The 20,642-nt window shown below is 44.6% G+C and overlaps 1 protein-coding gene across 1 annotated transcript; it reads right to left on the bottom strand.

Moving 5' to 3' along the window:
- Positions 1 to 12,703: 12,703 nt before the first annotated feature.
- LOC143362023 (uncharacterized) lies at positions 12,704 to 20,029 on the bottom strand. Its single transcript, XM_076801803.1, has 4 exons — positions 20,018 to 20,029; positions 15,936 to 16,089; positions 14,337 to 14,452; positions 12,704 to 12,930 (listed from the first exon to the last, which is right to left on the bottom strand). Exons 1-4 carry the CDS (start codon positions 20,027 to 20,029, stop codon positions 12,730 to 12,732), a joined length of 483 nt encoding a protein of 160 aa, XP_076657918.1. The 3' UTR covers positions 12,704 to 12,729.
- Between the last annotated feature and the right edge of the window lie 613 nt (positions 20,030 to 20,642).

The raw sequence follows: 20,642 nt of genomic DNA, 5'->3' as shown, positions 1-20,642 counted from the left end.
ACGCGACGCGTCGAATGCAGCCGGGAAGAGGAAAGGAGAACGAAAGAGAAAGATGTAGAAAGGATGAGGGGGCGTGCCGCAGAGCCGACGAAAGGGAAAGATGACTCACGTCCCTGCAGCGCAGGGGCTCGTCTGCTAAATGGCCGGAGATCATGGTCGCTCACGGTGAAAAAGTTTCACCCCCATATCGCGGGAGCTCCGTGCGCGTGCATTTGCGAGAGATCTCGGTGGAAACGCGACACGGGGAAAAGGACACAACCGTGTTCCGGCTTTGTTATGCTCCTCTGTGCGACCGGCCGTTCCCCGGGCTCGTTCAAAGGGCCGGGGCAGACGACGACGCGACGGCCATGCCACCCGGCAGCGTCGAAAATACTGGCCTCGGCTTTTCCCTTGTTTCACGCGAAATTAAATACCCCCCGTGTGATTCTATTGTATCTTCTTTCGCGCGCCACGCCGCCGCTGAATTATTGTTGCAACCCTTGAGCCGAGGATGAAACCGGAGACGGATAACACCGCCGGATACGGTATTTGCGCGCCGACACTCCTTCCGCTTGGTCCCTACCCCGTTTTAACGCTTTCGGTACGTTTCTCTAACTGATGGGCCGTTTCTGCAATTTTGGCTTGTTGTTCCTTGGGCATTCGTGTATACGCTGTGAGCGAATAACTGGACCGCGGATCTGCGTACAAAATTAAAATTGTCTAAACCCTCTTTAAACCCTTGCCCTACGATTTTCTTTACACCTAGAATGATTCAAACGTTTCTGTCATTCGTGATTTCCTAGAAGAAAAAGAAAATTTATACTGTTTCTATTACTATATTTTTTACTAAACCTTAACGGTCCGGAAATATTTCAAGTTTACTTCCCACCAGGTCCAATGTAGCGAACCAATTGTTCCAACTGTTCAAAAAAATTCAAGTAGTATAGTCCAATATTGACGAACTTATGCGATTTTGAAGAACGTTCGAATATTAATGGGAGTCACTGTATACATAATAGACACTTCTTGTATACCTATTCCTACCGTGCACGGTCAAAATGACCGGTCCTTATAAAAAGTTATTGTTAATACGTTAAACGTAGATAATAGTCAATTTGTCGCTGAATGAATTAATAGATGAACAACTTCCATAAAATGACGATACAAATTTATTTTCATATAATTTCAATTATACAAAATATACTGCGATGCTTTCTCCTCGATTTACAAATTTCCATGAAACAGTATTGTCAACCAGGAACGGCGTAACTTTAAATAACGTAACTTTAAGTAACGTTCAATAAGGCGGCTCATTTATTTTTAGTTGGCCATGCCACATTGAGAATAGCAAATTGACCGTCCGCGGTAGGTAGGGCACGATACATATATTTCTTGGAAAAGAAAATAAAACGGGAAATAATTACTGAAAAATACATTGTATACATACTTTAGAAAAGTCGTCAAGATAAATAGCGATGCGATCATGTTGTATGTACGAAATTGTACGCAGAAGTTTGAAAGGGTCAATTTGACCGATCGTGGTAGGTTTAGTGTTAAATTATTACAGTGAATTCTCGTTACGAGTCAGTGCTAACCTTACGACTTGGAGTCAGTGGAGCTAGCCACACCACCGCGGTGAGGGGCCGAAGCTCGAGAGCCGTCTCTCGAGTTACGTGCAACTTTGTACCGAAGAAAGACATTTTCTCAGTCTTCTTGTCACTATCGGTTAGTAGTCACAGGTTTATGGCTTATAGACGGACGTGACTCTTATGTTTCCAGCGTGCCCTGTGTATTTCAAATCCGACGCTCCGCAAGAACCTCAGATGTCGTCTAAGAGTCATTCGCCAGAACCGCGCAACTGACTCGTAACGAGAATTCACTGTATACATACTTAAAGAAAAGTCATAAAGATAAATAGCGATATGATAATTTTGTGTGTACGAAATTGTATGCAGAAGTTTGGAAAGGTCAATTTGACCGGGCGTGGTAGGTTTAGTGTTAACACTAGAACTACCGGACCAGTCAAAATGACTGGTTCCTAATTGTTTCTGTTACAATTACTGAAATTGTAAAAATCTTTTCATCGGGAATTTTTTAATGAACCTCTTCATTGAAGCACATATTACAATAAAAATTGTATCAAGTCTGAATGGGCACAGTCTTGTCACTGTTACAAAGCGATATACGTCAGTCGCATTTATTGGTCGGTTACCGTATTATTGTCGTTGGTTCGGCTAATCGAGGATCCACTAAATCTTCAATTAAACAAGCAAGCGTACTCCGAATTGGATCGTGTTTGGTCTCATTTTGATCAGCGAAACGCGACAAATACGTTGGTAGAAGTTTCATAAGGAAATGATAGGAGCGAGAAAAGTTCTGTCACTGGATTGCAGACCTAAATCGAGACATTACTGCATCAATAAAATCCACCACGGTAAATTCACCTATCCCGGGCTCGCAACAAAGTGGACACGGACGTGGTAGGTAAACAGAGGCCTCGTGCTCCAGCGTTATTTCTTATTCAGTCCAATATTCCGGGCTCGGAATCAAATCGCGTGGGCTCTTCCGGGCGGATTGTTGCGCGCGGCACGTAACACGGTGCAAACACGATTCCAGGGTTCATTTCGGGGACGTTAATGCCCTGGCGTGACGGTCCACTTGTCACTGAGTAAATTCGCCGTCAACCGACGACGTCAGGCTGCACGTCCCCTTGTTTTCGTGACGGCGACTGTTGGGAACCCGGCAGACGTTGACTCAAGAATGCAGGCGAGACGAAACGAGACGAAACGAGACGCGAGTCACGCTCTCGCAAGCAGCAACGTTGCAGAGAGCACGGTGCAACGGCACGGTGTGCGAAGGCGATTGTCTCGTCGAAAAGCGAATAGAGAAGTCAAAGGGCACGGGGCAGGACTACTTTTATCGCCGGATGGGGAGGGGGCCGCGCCTTCCCCGTGCCCGGATTTCAGCCCGTTCTCATGCGAGCACAATGGGGTTTCCACGAAAAAAAAAAAATAGAAACGCCCGGACGACGGCGAGGTCCTTTGTTCTTCCGGGGCGCTTTTGAAGCCGGTCCCGACCCTGCAACTTCCTCCGCTTTGTTCGCGGACGATGTCTTCCCGAAGAAACAAATAATTCCCGGGTACGGGCGGAGTCATCAAATTAAAACATTCCGAATCCGGCATCCGCGCCGGGAACTTCGCGAGTTCTCGCCATGGAAATTTTCCAATCTCTTAGTCGGTTCCGCGATGTTTGCAGGACACCGTCTACCGACCCCGTCCGAGACAATGAACGTCGCAATGAATCACTTCAGGAAACGCGAGATTGTTTCTCGACGCTTCTCGCAAAGTCGCGCTCGGACGCTGTCGAGGTATAGAAACTTCGGTGGAATCGATTTTTTGTTGCGTTTTCTTTAAGCCGTCGACGTTGGAAGCTTGTCGGCAACGGGAGTTATCTCGAGTCGTGAGAACGAGGATGTTGTAAATTGATCTAAGCATCATTGATCTAACTCCTATACTTTGCAGGCAAATAATTCAAGTATTTAACTCCACCAATTCTTTTGGAAGGAAAGCGACATTCCCGAAAAGTTACCGGGATGATTTTTTTGGGGCATACTAATTTATGGATTGCTAACATGTAAGACAGTTACATTAATGGGAACGTCAATGATGCCCCTGTGCCTTCGTAAGTGAAATCTTTTCTTGCTATAGTGTAAGTACAGCAGTAACTCTATCAATTTTTTAATTTCGGTGAGACGGGCAGAGACGGATGAAAACCCTCTGTGTACACGGCCGTTCTCGGGTTTCCTGGTGTCCCATGGAATTTCGCGCGTGTCCCACAACCGAAATTTATTAACACCCCACAGGATCCATCGTCGATGGGGGTCGCGAACAAAGTAACGTGACGGCGTTTCTACTGGCGGAGGCGTCATCAGATAGAGATACGTCGGGGCTCCGCGTCGAGGCTCTGTCTATCTGTCGCAGACAGACAATGCGAGATCCGACGACAGACGTGGCCGAACCGCGCCCCTTTCATGTACCGCTGATTGATACCCTTGGTCCTGTCCGATGTGGGGTTGCGACGGTAATGTTGGCCTCGTCGACGGCGCCGTCGCGTTATCACCGCTGCCGGAGATGCGTCGATTAACAGAGAAGCTAATATCGAGCCGAACCTGCGAGAATTGTTTGCAAGGAGATTACACGGTACGCGAAACCCGACTCTTTCCGCCAGCGTTAATTAATCCCACGATTTTTTCGTATGTCACAAAGTCAACCCTTCTATAACTGAACTGTGAACTTTTATGCGAAACTAAAATTATCTCCGTCATTGACACGATACAAGAGTCAAACAGAAATTTCCTTCTGTCCTTAATGATCTCAAAAAGTTGAAAATTACATATCGACATCCCCCAATTTTCCAGTTTCACATTTCTCCTCGTCACTGTACTAAGAACACAGTTATGATGTACAGTAATGCCTCGATATATGTGCAAGCATCGGGACCGAAATGTCACTTATATCGCGTACATTATGCATTGTTTGATTTCGTGACATCAAACCTCGTAAGCGATAGCGTGGAAACGAAACATCGGCAACCAATAGTAAAATATTTTTTGTTGATTATTTTTTATGTAACCTGTACTAGAATATTCGTGACGTTCCTCTGGTTCAAATGAGTCCAAACACGACACACTTTGGATCACAATTACTCGTTTAATGCACGATATTATAGAACCTCGATTATCCGAACTCAATCAGTGGAGCATGCGTCATTGGATGATGAAACGACTCCCTTGCCATGGTGTTAGATTAAGTCTTTACTGGTATGTACAATGAGTCTGTTTGAATTCTAGTATCATCGGTTCGGATAATCGAGGTTCTAATGTATCGTAAACACGAGCCGAATCGTGTCGTGTATTTTATGCAGAAAAGTCTCACGAATAATGGTACAAATTTCATCAAGAACTAATTGAGACGAAAGAAGTTCTGTCATTAAATTAGTATTAGGTCAGTTCTGGACCCCTGTACCCCTCAAGGGCTATAGCCGGAGGATAATTTTGCCACAAATGTCATGCACATCTCTTTCACATATATCAAGGCATTACTGTATTTCGGTCCCTGTTCCAAACAAAGCTTTGATCACCAGCAGTTCCTACGCGAGTAAGCGACGCGCTTAAACTGCAACGTGCAGCTTTGACGTCTCGGTACAATGGTTTCCGAAATAAATGTCGGTCTGGACGGAAATTTGTCAGAGTGTCTTCAAGAGTTCTTTTCTTTCGAGTCCGATGCAGAGCATCAACCAGGCCGCAGATGTTCCGCAGCCTGGGGAGGTTCAACCAGTTTTCTTTGGTCATTTTGAGGGGCCGCGGGTGAGCGATTTTTCCAGCCGCGAGAGGACCGAGAGGAATCCTTTCGAAAGCGGTTTGCCGCCGCGCCGGATAAAGCACAGGGACGCGGGTTCAAGTATGAAATTCTTGCCAACGAGCCGGTGCACCGTGTCTTTATACCGGTAATCGGAGAAGCCCCGGCATTCTTCTGGTGCGCGCGTCGCGTGCCACGTCGGATCACCAACGATTCTAGCCGGGCAAACTGTACCGTCGACGTCTATGTATCGTCGTCGACGACATCGGCCGACGAACAAGACCGGGACCCGCTAATTTCCTCGCGGAATCGTCACACCCGGCTTGTCACCGCGTCCGGGAAGCAATTCCGTAGATTCTTGCCCCCGTGGAATGCCGCCTTTGATCGTCGCTCGCGAACATCACTCTAACAAGAACCGACGCATAACTCACCACGGGTCTCTGGATCCGCGGATTCTCCCGTTATAGCACTCGCCGACGACCCGCGTCACCGTGATCGCAACAAGAAGCTGCCCGAAAGCCGAAATTTTTAACGACAATACTCGCAAATTACCAATTTTCCAAACCCTAATGAATCGTCGGCAGGACGTAGATCTTGCAAAAATGTTAGATGAAGTGTGAAACATCACACACACAGAAGAAACCCATGTACGCGTACGAACTTGCAAGGGTTCACGGGGCCTCAAACTGACGCTTCAATATCACAATGAGCAATTCAGAAGTGGTCAATTTGGTTTCCTAAAAAGTCCAATCTAGGACTGTGCGGTCTCCAAAATGCCTATTTTTACGTTATCGTGGAGTAGTTTGTAATATTCGCCGGCATACTGCCTGTCACGAGGCGTTCGAAGCAAGCGTGACGTCAGAAGATGGCCGCCGCTGACAGATTTTCTTAATAGCGAGAGATTCAGCATTCGTATCGACAAAATAAGACCGTACAGTCCTAGCCAGGACATGTACAATGACGGTGCTGTATATTTTTAGTTGATTACTTACTTATTTAAACACGAAAAACGAGTCCTCCTGAAACAGCATCTCGCGGTTCCGACATTTTTCACTACTAGCGCTACTGTCGCTTTCCAAGCAAAAGCTGATCGACACGATAGAGTATGGTCGATAATGCAGGTCGATAATACAGGACAATACGGAATGTAAGTTTATCTATGCACCACACAGACTACAATTAAATTAACATATTTCGAATTGTGCCTTAAAAGAAGTCTATGGTTGAGAAAAAGTAGGTTGTGTGTGCAATGCATACGTTGTCTATCGTACATGCAAAAACTAAATTTGTTGAAGATCGTCACAGAAAATTATAACCACACCACCTATTGGTAAAAAATCTTAATAATTAGCTTTGTCTATTGACCGTTCGCAAGACTATAGCGTGACGATCAACTCCGTCAAGGTCAAACCCATTCATAAGTCAATTTTGATATTCTGGATCAAATATACCCAGATTCAGGCCTCGGTGGATTTTACGCATACAGCAAAAATGAGTAGGTCAAATGCAAAAGAGTAAAAACATTTGAAGAATTGAAATTGTTCTGTTATTTTCAGCTTATTTAATGTAGACAATTTTGATTTTAATTTTACTATTGCAGGAAGTACGTTCTCGCAGAATGTTTCACGAAGATCTGAAGATGCCTGTTTAGGATCGTTCCTTCCCAGATCTATAGAACTTTCCTTCTCTAATTCGCTTTGCGTTTTGGCAAACGAGCGGCTCATTTGTCGAAAGTTCCACGAGAGGCGCGGTGAATTGTCTCGCCTTTGCGTCGTGACGGCCGTGGATCGCCGTGGAACTGCGAGATGCATCGCTGTTACACGCTCGGATGCGGTTGTCGACGATTGACGCGGGTCATTTTGCGGTCCGGGAACAATAGAGCCTGCCAGTGAATCTTGTTGACGCGAGCACGAGATGTCATCCCGTGATTGCCGGCCCACCGAGAGCGAGTACGGGCCTCATCCTCTTGGAATTCGCGACTTGGCGGAAGGTGGACCGTACGGGGGTGTGATATTATCGAAGTCTGCACCGGCAATTGTCTCCGGTGATGGTAGCGCGGAGAATGATCCGCTGAGGAGCGCAATGAACATTCCGGTACCCTGAAGATACCCTTTGTCAGCATAGAAACCGTGGTAAATTCTTGAATTTGCGAAAAAATCGACCGCACTGCCGCGGGACGCACCTCTTCAGAGAAGCTCATTCGCTGCGAAATTGTAACAGAATTTTCGACGGTACTCTTTTAATTTCAATTTATTTTTAATGGAATCTTCGCCAACGTATTTGTGACATTTTTCTGGGTAAAATGAGACCAAACACGATACAATTTCGATCACATTTGTTTGTTCAATTCACGATTTAGTAGAACCTCGATTATCCGAACCGATGATGTCTAAATTCTTTATTACACAAATGGTAACTCAATCTAAAGCAATCCAATGCTGTACAAATAAGTAAAGCTTTAATTTAGCACTGTAGCTAGGTATTCGTCCCATCAGTTCGGATAATAGAGGTTCTACAATATCGAGTATTAAACGAGTAAATATGATCCGAATCGTGTTGTGTTTGGTGTCTTTTTAATCGGCAGAGTGTCACGAATTCGTTGGTGAACGTATCACAAAAAAACAATTAAGAACAAATAGGTTCTGTGACTCTTTATATTATCAAATAAAGAATTCCTTATGCAGCTAAGTCATTTAACCACGGAGTGTAATATTCCCAGGGTTTGATCTCAGTAATCTTGTCAGCGGGCTATGCATGGTATGCCACTTCTCATTTTCATATTTAAGTTTATGCACTACTTATATTTATTCATTGACTGTGACAATATTTTTAATGTTCACGTTCGGGATTAAGAAATGTTGCGCTCGTCGAACGTAGGAATTGTGAACGTTCAAGCGAAAAATTCAAGAGCGTAGATTAAGAGTTTAAACGAAAGCGTCTACATCGACGGTGCAGCAAAAACAGGAGCGAATCTACGCGAAGAGGCGCCCCGGGGTAGAATGAAATTAGATTGCGACGCGCGCCGGGGAGAATTTCTCAGCGTAAACAGTTTACGCGTCTCTCGGCGGTCTTACGAATGAAATCAATGATCCCGTCCCACGGCGAGGCGTAAAAAAGTAGTTGGACGACGGTGTTTTAATTCCATTATCGCTCTTAATTATCGGGATCTCGCGTTAAACAATCTTAATCGTCTTAGCAGGCGGAAGCTGGGCGCGAACCAGAGGATGGAAAACTTTCATTTTACTTCTCGGCCGCGTTCATCGCGTAAACCAACCAACTTTTATGACCCGTCCTACTCGATTCCTCTATCGTTTTAATTAATCGTCGAGTCGTACACCAGCCTCGCGCACGAGCGAACACTTTAATACCTCTTTTCTGTGCTATTTTTACGCTGATGGCAAACAATCTCACAGAATAAACGAACGACTCTGCGAAAACATTCGCGACAGTGGATTCGACGGATGAGGAAACACTGATTAAGGCGAATTCAGTCTTCTTCTTCTTCTTAATCTAGAATGTAAAAGACTAAAACCGGAGTATTTATACTGGGTTTTTTTGTTTTCTATTTAGGAAGTCTCATAAGAGGTTTATTACAACATTAGGAACAAAGGACACACGCGCTTAAATTAAGGGTATACAGCATTTTTCCTTTTCTGTTTTTAAACGGACAGGTTACAATGTTTTAAGAAAGTATATGGGCGCAGGCTTTGACCTTGGGGCCAGACAAAAACATAGAACCGTCCTGAGGTCCTGCCTTGAAAAACGTGATTCCCGAGGTCATTCCAAGAAACTTTTTCCTTTGCGAAAATGTCCTCCGCAGCTTTGTTAAGGAGTTATTAACGAAAAACACGGACCAATCAGTGCGCGGCTACTGCGGACCGATTCCGGCTCGGCCAATGCCAACGCCGCGCTCAGCGGGGCTTGTGCTCTGATTGGTCCGTGTCTTTCGTTAATAACTCCGTAACAAAGCAACGGAGAACATTTTCGCAAAGGAAAAAGTTACTTCAAATAACCTCAGGAATCACCCCGAAGGGGGTACAAGATTTTTGGGTCACACTTCAATTTTTATTTAGTCAATCATTTAATGCGATGTTGCTGTTCAAGACAGCCTATTAGAGAAACTGATACTACTTTGTTCGGTAACCGTTTTGGATGTTAATTTTAGATGAAACACAGATGAAAACAATATGTATGGCTTTCGTTGTAGATGAGACAAGCGAAGACTAAATTCATCGCGACCGAATTGCGAGAGGCCTCTATTTTTGCGCCGCGGGGAACACTCTTCCAGAATAAACGAGCGATTCGACGTCCGCGAAAACATTTGCGACAGCGGGCCCGACGGATGACAAGACACTGATTGCGTTACTGTCGTGTCATCCCAGAAACTGCGCGCTCCGCGGACCGGGCTAATCGTTTCCATTGATTGCGTTACGGGGCCGGCGTTCATTTATTCACGATCCAAAAAATCGAGCATGTCCCGCGGAATGGGTGTCACGTCAATTATCTGTCGCGGGTCTCCCGCTATCTTCCCGCGTCCACATCGAATTAGTCATTTACCCGTGGTGGCTGTTAAACAATGCATGGCGGCGCTTGCGAACGGCGAAGGTGTACATTCGGATGAACCACCTGGAACCTGGTCGGAACCGTCGCGTCGGTTTATCCGTCGGTAAGAAGCGCATAAATATTCAACTCCCGCGGGGAGAGAAAGACATTATAACTCCGACGGCTCTCGGTTTTCGCTTTTTTCTACCGGCGCGGCGGCCCCGGGAAAACCAAGAGTAATTACGAAAGTAACTGGGAGACGTTAAATACCCTCCGAGGATGCTTTCGCGCCGGCGAAACGAGACGCTTCGTGTCGCAATTAAAGTATTTATTGCCGCGGGACGCGAAAACGATCGACGGATCGCGTGAAAAACCGACGGGAATTATTTTCATGCCGGTTACAACGAGCGCGAATCGGAAAAGCGTGGGAAAGTTTATTTCGACGCGTCAAGACTCAGATAATTTAATTATTGTGCTGTACAATTTTTGAAGTAGAACGTGCCTTTTAACCAGATAATAGCCAATCGGTGCTATTTTTACCATTACTAGACTGCAGATTTTAATGCTGAATAAAAATTGTTTGTATTTGTTTCGCGACACGGGACCACGCAATAATTTTAGCGGGTCGGAAATAATGCAAAAATATTTCTAAATTCTTTAAATGCCTTCACCGTTTTGCATTTAATCTACTAATTTTTCTCATAAATGCATAAAATCGCTAGTCTTTTGTTTATCGCTAGACACTTAGCGAAGGCAAAAATAGAAGGACGGTTAAGTGAAAAATTTTTGATAAGACACCGCGAATTCTCCGCAATTCTAATTTCATTTCTCTCAATTGGGGAAGAACTGCTTCAGAATATTTTCAAGGAATATAATAAAAGAAGTAAAAATAAGTAAATAAAACGATAAAGGACGTGCTGGAAATGAAAGAAAACCGAAAGAACTCCAAAAAGCCGAGGGCAACTGTTCTCCAAAATGTCGGTGCTCCACGCGCACCACCGAAAAACCTGAACCAAACCAAATATTGTTCCCGTCGAAGCACACTGTAAAATCACGGATCAGAGTCGCTCAATAAGCAGAAGACGATCGACACTGTAAACTCTCCCGGAGTTAAGAAAGACAGCCAGCGAGAACGAGCGACGTTAAGAGCAGAGATTTGCACGCTTGATCCGCGGATTTAAAATTAACTCGCTACGGTAATGGAGTCTGACTTAAGGGGAAACGGACGGCGTGTAGTCAGACTCGGAAATCAATTAATCCGTCGTTCATTTTATTTCAGGGATCGCTTTAAACGGATCGTCGAAATTCCGGAAACGGGGGGGGGGAGGGAGGGAACGGTTCGCGAACAATAGTTTTAAATCACAGCTGCCTTTTCTCTTTCCGAGGAAGGACGTGAAATTTCGTTTCCTCGCGAGAAGCTTTTTCGTCCCCGTGAAAAGCCAATAAAAGGAATTGCGACCAATACGTTCTTGACAGGCTGCTCTCCCCCCCCCCCTCCCCCCCGACCACCCTCTAACCCCGGGGCGTCGGATGGCGGATCTGTATATAGAATTTCAAGAAAATACGAGTGTCCGACGTTTTCTGAATGAAAGGTATAAATAACGGCAGCGCGAGGGAACGTAACTCGCGACTAACCGAGTTCCCATTCAAAGTCATCGATCAACGTCAACGGCAAGTAACTTCGGAACGGGGAACGATCCTTTTGCATGGCCCTTAGCGTTTCGTAGACATTCAACGGGTAATATATCGGCCTATTTATGCCCATAATGCTGCTCGTATCGCCGGAACCGATTCGCAAGATTGAGATTTCAGCGAACGCGTTTTCGCTGACCGCGAGAAACAATTTATCTGTCGCTGGAAAAGCGTGATACAATGTTCCAATGATATATTCGCTTCGGTCACCTCCAACTGGTCAGATTAAAACACAATGATCTATTCTCGGTGTCTATTCAGACAACGATCTAGCTTCGTGCACGGCATTGATCGCACGTCTGAAATTACTTGTCGATTTCCAGTAACATTGTTCATCTCCTGACGTAAATTCGACATTTTCAGAGAAAATAATGAAATCGTTCTATTATCTTGTTATCAGATTATCCTATTTAATCGTGCCGCTAGCCTAGGATCTTTCACAACTCCAGCAAAATTTTTTGCACACAGGCTATCGCGAAGGGTGTCCCAGGGTATTACGCATTGTAATCGAATGAAACGGTCGTTCAGCGTTTTTGCAGACATCGTGGAATAATTCACGCAGAACATTTATGAAAGCCGCCGCCGACGCGGCATCACAATCGAAATTCTCGATATTTCGCGGCCTGTGCCACGAGCTTTTGCGGATCGTTGAAGTATTACAAAAATCTTCCTCGACTATCTGTTGTACGAGGGGGTTTGGGAAGTCCGGCGTGTTCGATGACCGTCGGCAGCGCGTAATGACGCATTAATTTTCCCCGGGAAGCTGTCCAACGGGGACATTATTAATTTCGAGCGAGCGCATTATCAATCGATCGGTTAGCAAACTTGTAAAATATTTAATAAACAGGCAGCACGACGTGAAATTGCTATAAAAAGTAACGGCGCGAGGAAGTAATCCCTGTGGCAGTCAAAAGTATGCAGTTTTTCTAATTTTCGTTATAAAACTACTGCAAGCAAAGCGAAAATTCATTGAGGAATTCCAAGATAATTTAAAGAAGATTGAAACAATTAATTCGTGGATCTCGTGGATCTGCTGTGCATTGGAGAGCTAACACTTCTTTATTTGACAATTTTTTAGATAAAAATTTCTACAATTTCTGTAATTTTTTTTTTTATGAAGGTACATGAAATAGCTGCTTGTTATATTCTGCAAATGATGTTATAAATGAATACAGGATGGTGAACAGTGTTTGTACTTGTTCACGGGTTCCGCGAACCAGCGAAGCTTCTTTTTGGTGCATCGACAGCCTGATTGCAGAGCTTCCTTTTCCACTTTCTCCAACGCTGCGATTATTTTCGGTTTCGATAGACTGGTGTTGAACGATTTCTTCAACACCGATGACGACTCGTAAGGATAAAGCTGTGGACATCATCGAAACGCCATTTTAAACCCTCGAATTTTTTGACGCTGAGAGTTTTTAACTTCAACTTTAATTTCTTATAATAATCGCTATAGGGGGTGTTCGACTACAGGTGGGTGGAAAATTTAAGGGTTGGTTCTCCGTGACAATACAAAACGAAAATGAAGAATAAAAAAAATTTGATTTCGCTTTCATTTTTCAGTAATCAACCATTTAAAATTCGCCTAAAATGCGGCAACCCTACCAACAGAGGTGTAAGTTGCGTACGTCACAGAGACGCGCGACAGTCGCGTAAACAATTGTATTTTTGTGAATACTTGCACTCACGAGAATTTCATTCAATATTTATGGACACAATGGATATGTGCAAACCATTTTATAGTAATGACGAATAAATTACTTATGTGAGCCTGATTGTAAATTTTTTTATTCTTGATTGTCATCTTATATTGTCTTGGAGATCCACCTTCTAAATTTTCTCCCATCTGTAGTCGAACACGCTGTATATCACAATTGTGTCACATTACTGGTGTTCAAGGAAAGAAACATTAAAAATAATTTCACACAACATTAAGAATATTTTCCGCGTCACCAAAAAAAAAAAAAGGAGATCTTTAGGTGGCCTTCTTCAGCTAAGCGGTTTCAGTAAAACTTCATAATTCGTATATTCAAATTAGCATTGATTTAAGTAATTTCGTGGAGTCTGTGCGAATAATAGCGTAAACATTAATATCCATTTTCGAGTAAAAAACCGCAACGTTCCGGGTTCATTTGGAACGCGGAAGCACCGAGGATCGAGTAAATAATTTTCCGTGCAGTTTCGCCATAATATGAAGAGAAAAACAGCGTGCGTTCGCGATGGCCCTTTCAAGCGGGCCAACAGCGGGGCGGAACACGGTGGGAAATTTGAAAAATTCGTTCCGGAGATGGTCCCTGCGTGAAAGACGTTTCTGGACGGAAAAAAGTGGCCCGGGCTACAATTCGGACTATTTATGAAGCCACTTTGGATCCGCATGGAACCACGTCGGACAGAGTAATACAGAGTAACCATCTCGCAAACGCCAGCTCGCTGCCTCATACATCACCATCTGAAGTATCCGGTATTATTCCCGCGCGCGCACCGAGCACGCAATATCCTGGCCCGTGACAACAAAGTAAATACCGTATACGTGAACGGACAGAGCAGAATAGAAATTTCGACGTGAAAATACTGTGTATTCCGGGAGAGGAGGAGGCGGCGGCGGCGGCGGCGGCCGGTGCAAAGTGTTCGATTTTCCCGCGCCGGGGAAACCGAGTGCCGAAACCGTTCCGCGAAATAACGGCTCGTCAACGAATCCATTTCCGTTTCTCACGGTACGTTAATTCGACCGTCGTGACCGGATATTTAACAACTAGGGACTCTTACACAGTAGTGGGCGGGTCCCGGCACCTGGTTCTTCTTCAGATCCTTCGGGGGTAGCAACAACACGCCGCCGGTGACGTTTTTCGCGATGTCGCCGGCCAACTCGTACGAGGTTGCATCTGCAATATAGTCCCTTTTTATTCCCTCGCACTACGATATATTAGGGGGACCCATAAGTAATCAATTATTTCGAAATCTAAAGCAAACATTATAGTAAATTCAAGTTTTTAAATAAAGGACCGTTTGCCATCTTTCCTGCAAATTTTCAATCCCCCTCTTATAGAAATCCAGGATTCGTGAAGCAAAATATGACTCAAGGTGCCTCCTTACATCGTCTATAGAAGTGAATGATTTATTTCTTAAATAATGCTCCAGAGATCTAAAAAGATGATAGTCAGAGGGAGCAATATCCGGTGAGTACGGGGGGTGCGGTAAAGCTTCCCATTGCAATTCTTTGATTTTTTCCTGAGTGAGTTTCGCTGTATGGGGCCGGGCATTGTCAATTTGCAGTATTACACCTTTTATGTGGACTGAAGATGCCCTCTTTTTCAATAGTTCTGAATACAGCCGTTGTAATTGCTTACAATACAACTCAGCAGTAACTGTTTCTCCAGGTTTCAACAACTGAAAGTGAATTATGCCACGACAGTCCCACCAAATGCACAGTAACACCTTCTAAGTGATAAGCTCGGTTTAGGGGTTGATTATATCGGTTTGATTTGCAGAAAGCCATTGCTGGGAACGCTTTATGTTATCACAAAGAATCCATTTTTCATCTCCGGTAACGATTCTGCTAAGAAATGGATCTCTACGAAATCTGGATAACAATGAAATGCAAATTGATCGACGAATATTCTTGATGGTCTCAGATAATTGATGCGGTACCCATATTCCTTGCCTATATGCCTTTCCCATTTCGTGTAGGTGCCTTTGTATAGTTGACCATGTGGACCCAAGGCTTCTCGATAATTCTTGTATACTTAAATTTGGATCAGCTTCCACTAGAGATTGTAGGGTGTCATCATCAAATTCAACTGGTCGTCCACTTCGAGTCTTGTCAGAGAGATCATAATCACCAGCAGCAAACCTTCTGAACCGACGTTGACACTTGTTGACCTTCAATACATGTCCATAAACATTGCAAATTTTCTTTTGTTGTTACTGTTGCATTAAATCCCGCATGAAAATGAAAAAGTATGCAATCACGAATATGATCCTCGGAAGGTAGTCCGCCATTTTATTACAGGGTTGTAAAAGAATTATACTTTTTAGAATATTTTGAACACAGGCTGCTTTACCGAAAACTGTAAAAGAATACTTGCTTCCTCTTCAACGAACGGTACAGAACTAAAGGCAAAACAAATTCTTTGCAAATAATTGATTACTTATGGGTACCCCTAATATCACCAAATATCTGCATAATTCCGTCAGTTCGTGACCAGCGCGCGCTAGATTGAACCTTCCTCTTTCGACTGAGCCCTTTCCCAGCGAAAAATATTCTCATATTTAAATATTCTCAAATATTCTCACATTTTTGTCGGTAATGTGGTCACTCTACCCTATCGCGAATCTACGGAGACAATGTACCAAAGATACACATACCAGGTCTCGTAATGTCCTCTTCCCTCGGCAGATTCGGAAATCGTCGATCGATCGAGCCAAACGGTGCATGCAGTCCTCTGCAGTAATCGCATTTATCCCGATTCGCCTTGAAAGCCTTCAAGACATCGTAAGCGCCAGGATCGGGCACATCCACCTACAAATACATCCGCCAAAGGATCTCAAGACTCCTACTCGAGCAAGTCAAGTTATTAACATTAAATTATCCTCTAGGAGGGGAGAGTAACAATAATAACGTTATCCACCGTTCAATCGTTAGTCCGTCCAATTAAGTGTTCCTCTATTGTATACATGCCGGAAGAGCACGGCACGATCCATTAGCCGTCTGCGATTTTAAAGCTATTTGCCTAAGAAAGCGTTCGTTCCGCTATCTCTTCCGATCCGTGCTGCTCTCGCTGTATAATCGATTACGCTCGAATCGCATAAATCCATTTTAGCCGCTTTACCGGGCTCGTCAATTAAGCGCCGTCTCCACGGATAATCCGATCTCTCGAGACAACCGTCTCGATCCAGAAACGAATGCGATCCAGAGCCGATACTCGCGACGACGAGTCTCCTCCGCGTTTCGTATTAGAGGGTGGTTTGGGGAGGGGAGGGGGGAGGGGGGGATAGACACCGGGCCAGGGATTGGCTCGAATTTCCGGCTCAGCGAGCCGGAAGTGATTTCTCCTGGCTACATCGGCCACGCGCTCCTACGTGGAAATGACCTGCAGAGTATGGCAGAACGTCATTTCCGGCGCTGTCGAGTTACGATGCTTCCCTAGGTTATGTAAATACGACACCCGCACACCGAAAACCTCGACGAGCCACTAGGGCGACGTCCTTCTAGACGTCCCCGTGCAAGGCCTTATCCTCCATCCGGCGAAAATAAGAATTCCCGACGACGACGCGACGCTGACTTCCTGTCCTTTATTGTCCTTTATCCGCCGCGATAAAACCTCCGCGTACGAACCGCGCGTAAAACCCAGGTGGTTGTAGAACTATGGCAGTTCCAGAGCTTGGAACTGCCGGGCGAATGTCCCAGTTGAATTTGGACCGCGCGATTTTCGAATCAGCAGATCAACTTTCGAAAGACCGTTGGAAAGGGCGATTTCCCTTCGAAACGTCTCGTCGAAACGAAGGTGGACGAATTGCCGGGAGTAGCTAAAAGTTCACACTAACCAGCCAAACAAAATTGATCTAATTGTTCCATTTAGAAAATATTAACAACCACGAATGCATGCCGGATTTAAAGTGCAGCAAAAACAAACGACTACGGACTTCCGCCTACGATTAGTATACGGGATAGCAGAAGGTTCCCGCTAACCGGACCAGCCACTAAACTGGAGATTCCGCCGCAGGAACTTTGAGAAAAAAAATTCACTCTCTGTTCTCGCAGACACAAAGTGATTAAGAACTGCGAACTAAATTCACCGACCAGAACGTAGCCTCGCGCAGTTCTCTTGGCTCTGCCCGACCAAAAACCCATCCGATTCCATTCCGCTTTTCAGCGGAACCGGCGGACCAAGCTTAGAGGAACCGGCACCGTATGAAATTCCCCGAACGCGGTCCGAAAAACAGGAATTTCGACGATGGCCACTCGTCAAACGGCAAAGTTCCCAGGAGCTGCTGCCGACTAAATGCCTTCCACAGAAGGATTCCGCCTTTCGGTTGGAGGAGGTAAATGTTGCACACCTCAAAGGAGACGTTGCCGAATGCTGGGCACCGTGACAGGACCGAGAACAAGATTGTTACACATTTTTCGTGAACTAATGAGAACTTTATTCCTCTATGGTTCTAGAACGTAGCCCGGGTCATACAGGACAAGGTCCCAAAGCTTTTGGCAACGTAATACAGTGGTGCACGGTTAAATTTACACGAGGCAGCGAGGTCAGCCTTGATTGAGTCAGTTCTCGAAAGGAAAATATGTCCTGCTCGCAAGAATTTAACTGCTGGCCCTCGAACTGATGTAAATTTAACAGTATTATGTCCACATGACCCTATTTCGTTTAGTCTCGAGCATCCCCATCGAAGACATAAGGGCCCGGGATAGTCACGTGACTTTTTCAGTGTCAACAGGTCGGTAACTGAAGTATAATTTCCATTCAAAACCTTCAGACACAGACTTAAGATCCGTCTTGGTCTTGGTCCGACGAGTCTTAAGTCTGTGTCTAAACTTGTCACATTTTTTGCTCGATATTATAAATTCCGACGCCAGAAACGTGCTTCAAGTTTTTGGCTTTATTTCGCAGAGAATCAAGACAAAATATAGCTCAATTTGTAGCTGGAGATATTTTCTAGCGCGCGCTGCTCTCGATTTCATCCAGAAAACTCGTCCAATGGCATAAAAATGCTTGCGTTCCGCGGCATGCACATCGTTAATTTTTGGCCTACTTCTACCGCTTACATTACCAAATATCTGCATAACTTCGTCAGCTCATGACCAGCGCGTACTAGATTGAACCTTCCTCTTTCGAATGAGTCCTTTCCCAGGGAAAAACATTCTCATATAAGGACGAAAAGTTGAGGCGCGTAAAACCATTTTTCGCCTATTTTTGTCGGTAATGTAGTCACTCTACCTTATCGCGAATCTACGAAGACCGGGCCCATAAGCCAAGATCCTGTCAGAAATCTTTCGGAAGCTAAGAATCGGGCAATCAGCCCTCGGTTTTCCTTAAAACACGTCTTCGCCAACACGTTGTTCGGTGTGTCCCTCAGCTGGCTCTCGATTCTAGCCTATCTGCGTGTGCACCGTCGAATCCCTTCTCGACGGTCTCTCGATTAACGGGCAAATTGGATCTTGCAACCGCCCCGGGTACAGATGCATCGGTTCGATCCGCCGCCATTAATTTCGTCTCCTGATTACCCTGCGAGCTCCGAGGATTACCTGGCTCTTCTGCGAGTCCTTCGGGTTCCCGGACCGAAAGAATCCTCTCCGGCTACCGGGCCGACCGCAGACTTATTGTGACTACTAGCTCGGATCTCTACTTCCCTCTGGCTTCCCTAGCTCGCGATCTCATTAAGGGGATTGCTCGCTCCCCGGTTAACATTTTCAATCTGACCTTTTACGCCAGCGAACCAACTGAGTCAGCTTTCGAGCAGCGTGTCCCTTTTATCGTAGGGAGCCCCGGCTTCAGGATGATTCCGAGGCAAATGATAAAGTTTAGTTGCCGGTATCCTGTTTATGAACTCCCAAACGACTGCACTACGTTTAACACGTTGAATGCCCCGCGAATTTTATGCGTTTTGCACCAGTTTACGGGGTAGCACAGATACGGATACTGAGTAACACATACAGGGTGTTCGACTACAGGTGGGAGAAAATTTAAGGGGTGGTTCTCCAAGACAATATAAGACGAAAATGAAGAACAAAAAAATTGCGATTTCTGTTTTATTTTTTAGTTATTATCAATTTAAAATCAGCCTAAGATGCGGCAACCCGATCAACAGAGGTGTACGTTGCTTACGTCATAAAGGCGTGCGACAGTCACGTATCCAAGGAGGTTTTCGCTCGCATCCAATGATTAGGCTTTCACGTTACACACTTTAGCCAATAATTCGGCTAGAACCGAAAATGCGTGTGGAATGACCCAATCGGACGGTTTACACCCTCATTCCTGCCACGTGACTTCTTGTGAGGCATACAAAGTATCTGTCGCGCGCCTCTATGACGTACGCAACTTACACCTCTGCTGGTCGGGTTGCCGCATTTTAGGAGGATTTTTAAAATAAAGCCGAAATCATAATTTGTTTACTCTTCATTTTTGTCTTATATTGTCATGGAGAACCACCCCTTAAATTTTCTCCACCCTGTATGTAGCTATGGAAATTATAAAATTAAATGGGAGATTATTTGGTTTTGTTGCTCGGGGTGATTTACCTAAATGAATCTAACTATTGTAATTTATCAAGATAAATCCTTGGCAGTGAATAGTGAATTTTTAAGAAGCATTGACGAATCAATGTGTTACATATTTAGAGGTTTTAGGACCCTGAAAATTTTTCGCTATCACCGTAAAACAGTTTGTGAGTGGTTAAATAATGTTTTTCGTTAAAATTATTGTCACGGGGGTGGTAATTCTTACTGCTAGAGACATCTATGTATAGTCGAAGGCAATGTTTCCGTTCTTGCAGTCGATATAGACTGCTTCATGACACAAATTATATAGGAAAAGTTTAATTACTCTCGATATGAATTGTGTATCAACTCTCTTGAAGTGTGTATCAAGAATTTTTGAAAACCGGTCCACCTTGGTCGTTAGATAGTGCGACGTAAAAGGACCGTTTTGCGATCTAGTTTGTACTTTTTCAATATGAATTTGTGAATGCGTGTTTTTCTCTTCGTTTGCTGAAGGTATCGATTCCTAATTATTCATAAAAGTTATTGGAACAATTCAAAATCGAGGCACAAATGATTCTTGCCGTTCTGTGCATAAAACAACGTATACAAATCAGCAAGAATCATCTGCTACGTAAAATGTGAAAGCGCCGCTGAAATGTAGCGGCCAAACGCTCAAACTGGTAGACCAAATTACCGACAGTTAATATTCGTCTTAACAATTCGACCACAAATACTTTCCTGACATCGGCTCTGTTTCTGTCAGCAGATTTAATAGATTAACAAACTAATAAACTAGTAAATTAATAGGCTACCGGTCGGTAAGCGTCGGGGACAAAAAGCCGATTAATAGGCTACCGGTCGGTAAGGCG

The sequence above is a fragment of the Halictus rubicundus genome, chromosome 2 (genome assembly GCF_050948215.1).
Source record: "Halictus rubicundus isolate RS-2024b chromosome 2, iyHalRubi1_principal, whole genome shotgun sequence".
NCBI classification, from domain to species: domain Eukaryota; kingdom Metazoa; phylum Arthropoda; class Insecta; order Hymenoptera; family Halictidae; genus Halictus; species Halictus rubicundus.
This window is presented reverse-complemented; position numbering and strand designations above follow the sequence as displayed.

What these genes read in the sequence shown, in the direction of transcription:
- LOC143362023 (XM_076801803.1), bottom strand. An exon ending in AGAGGACATTACGAGACCTG is followed by an intron (nt 14,453 to 15,935) that starts GTATGTGTATCT and finishes ACTATATTGCAG; the next exon opens with ATGCAACCTCGTACGAGTTG. An exon ending in CGGGACCCGCCCACTACTGT is followed by an intron (nt 12,931 to 14,336) that starts GTAAGAGTCCCT and finishes TGATGTCCACAG; the next exon opens with CTTTATCCTTACGAGTCGTC.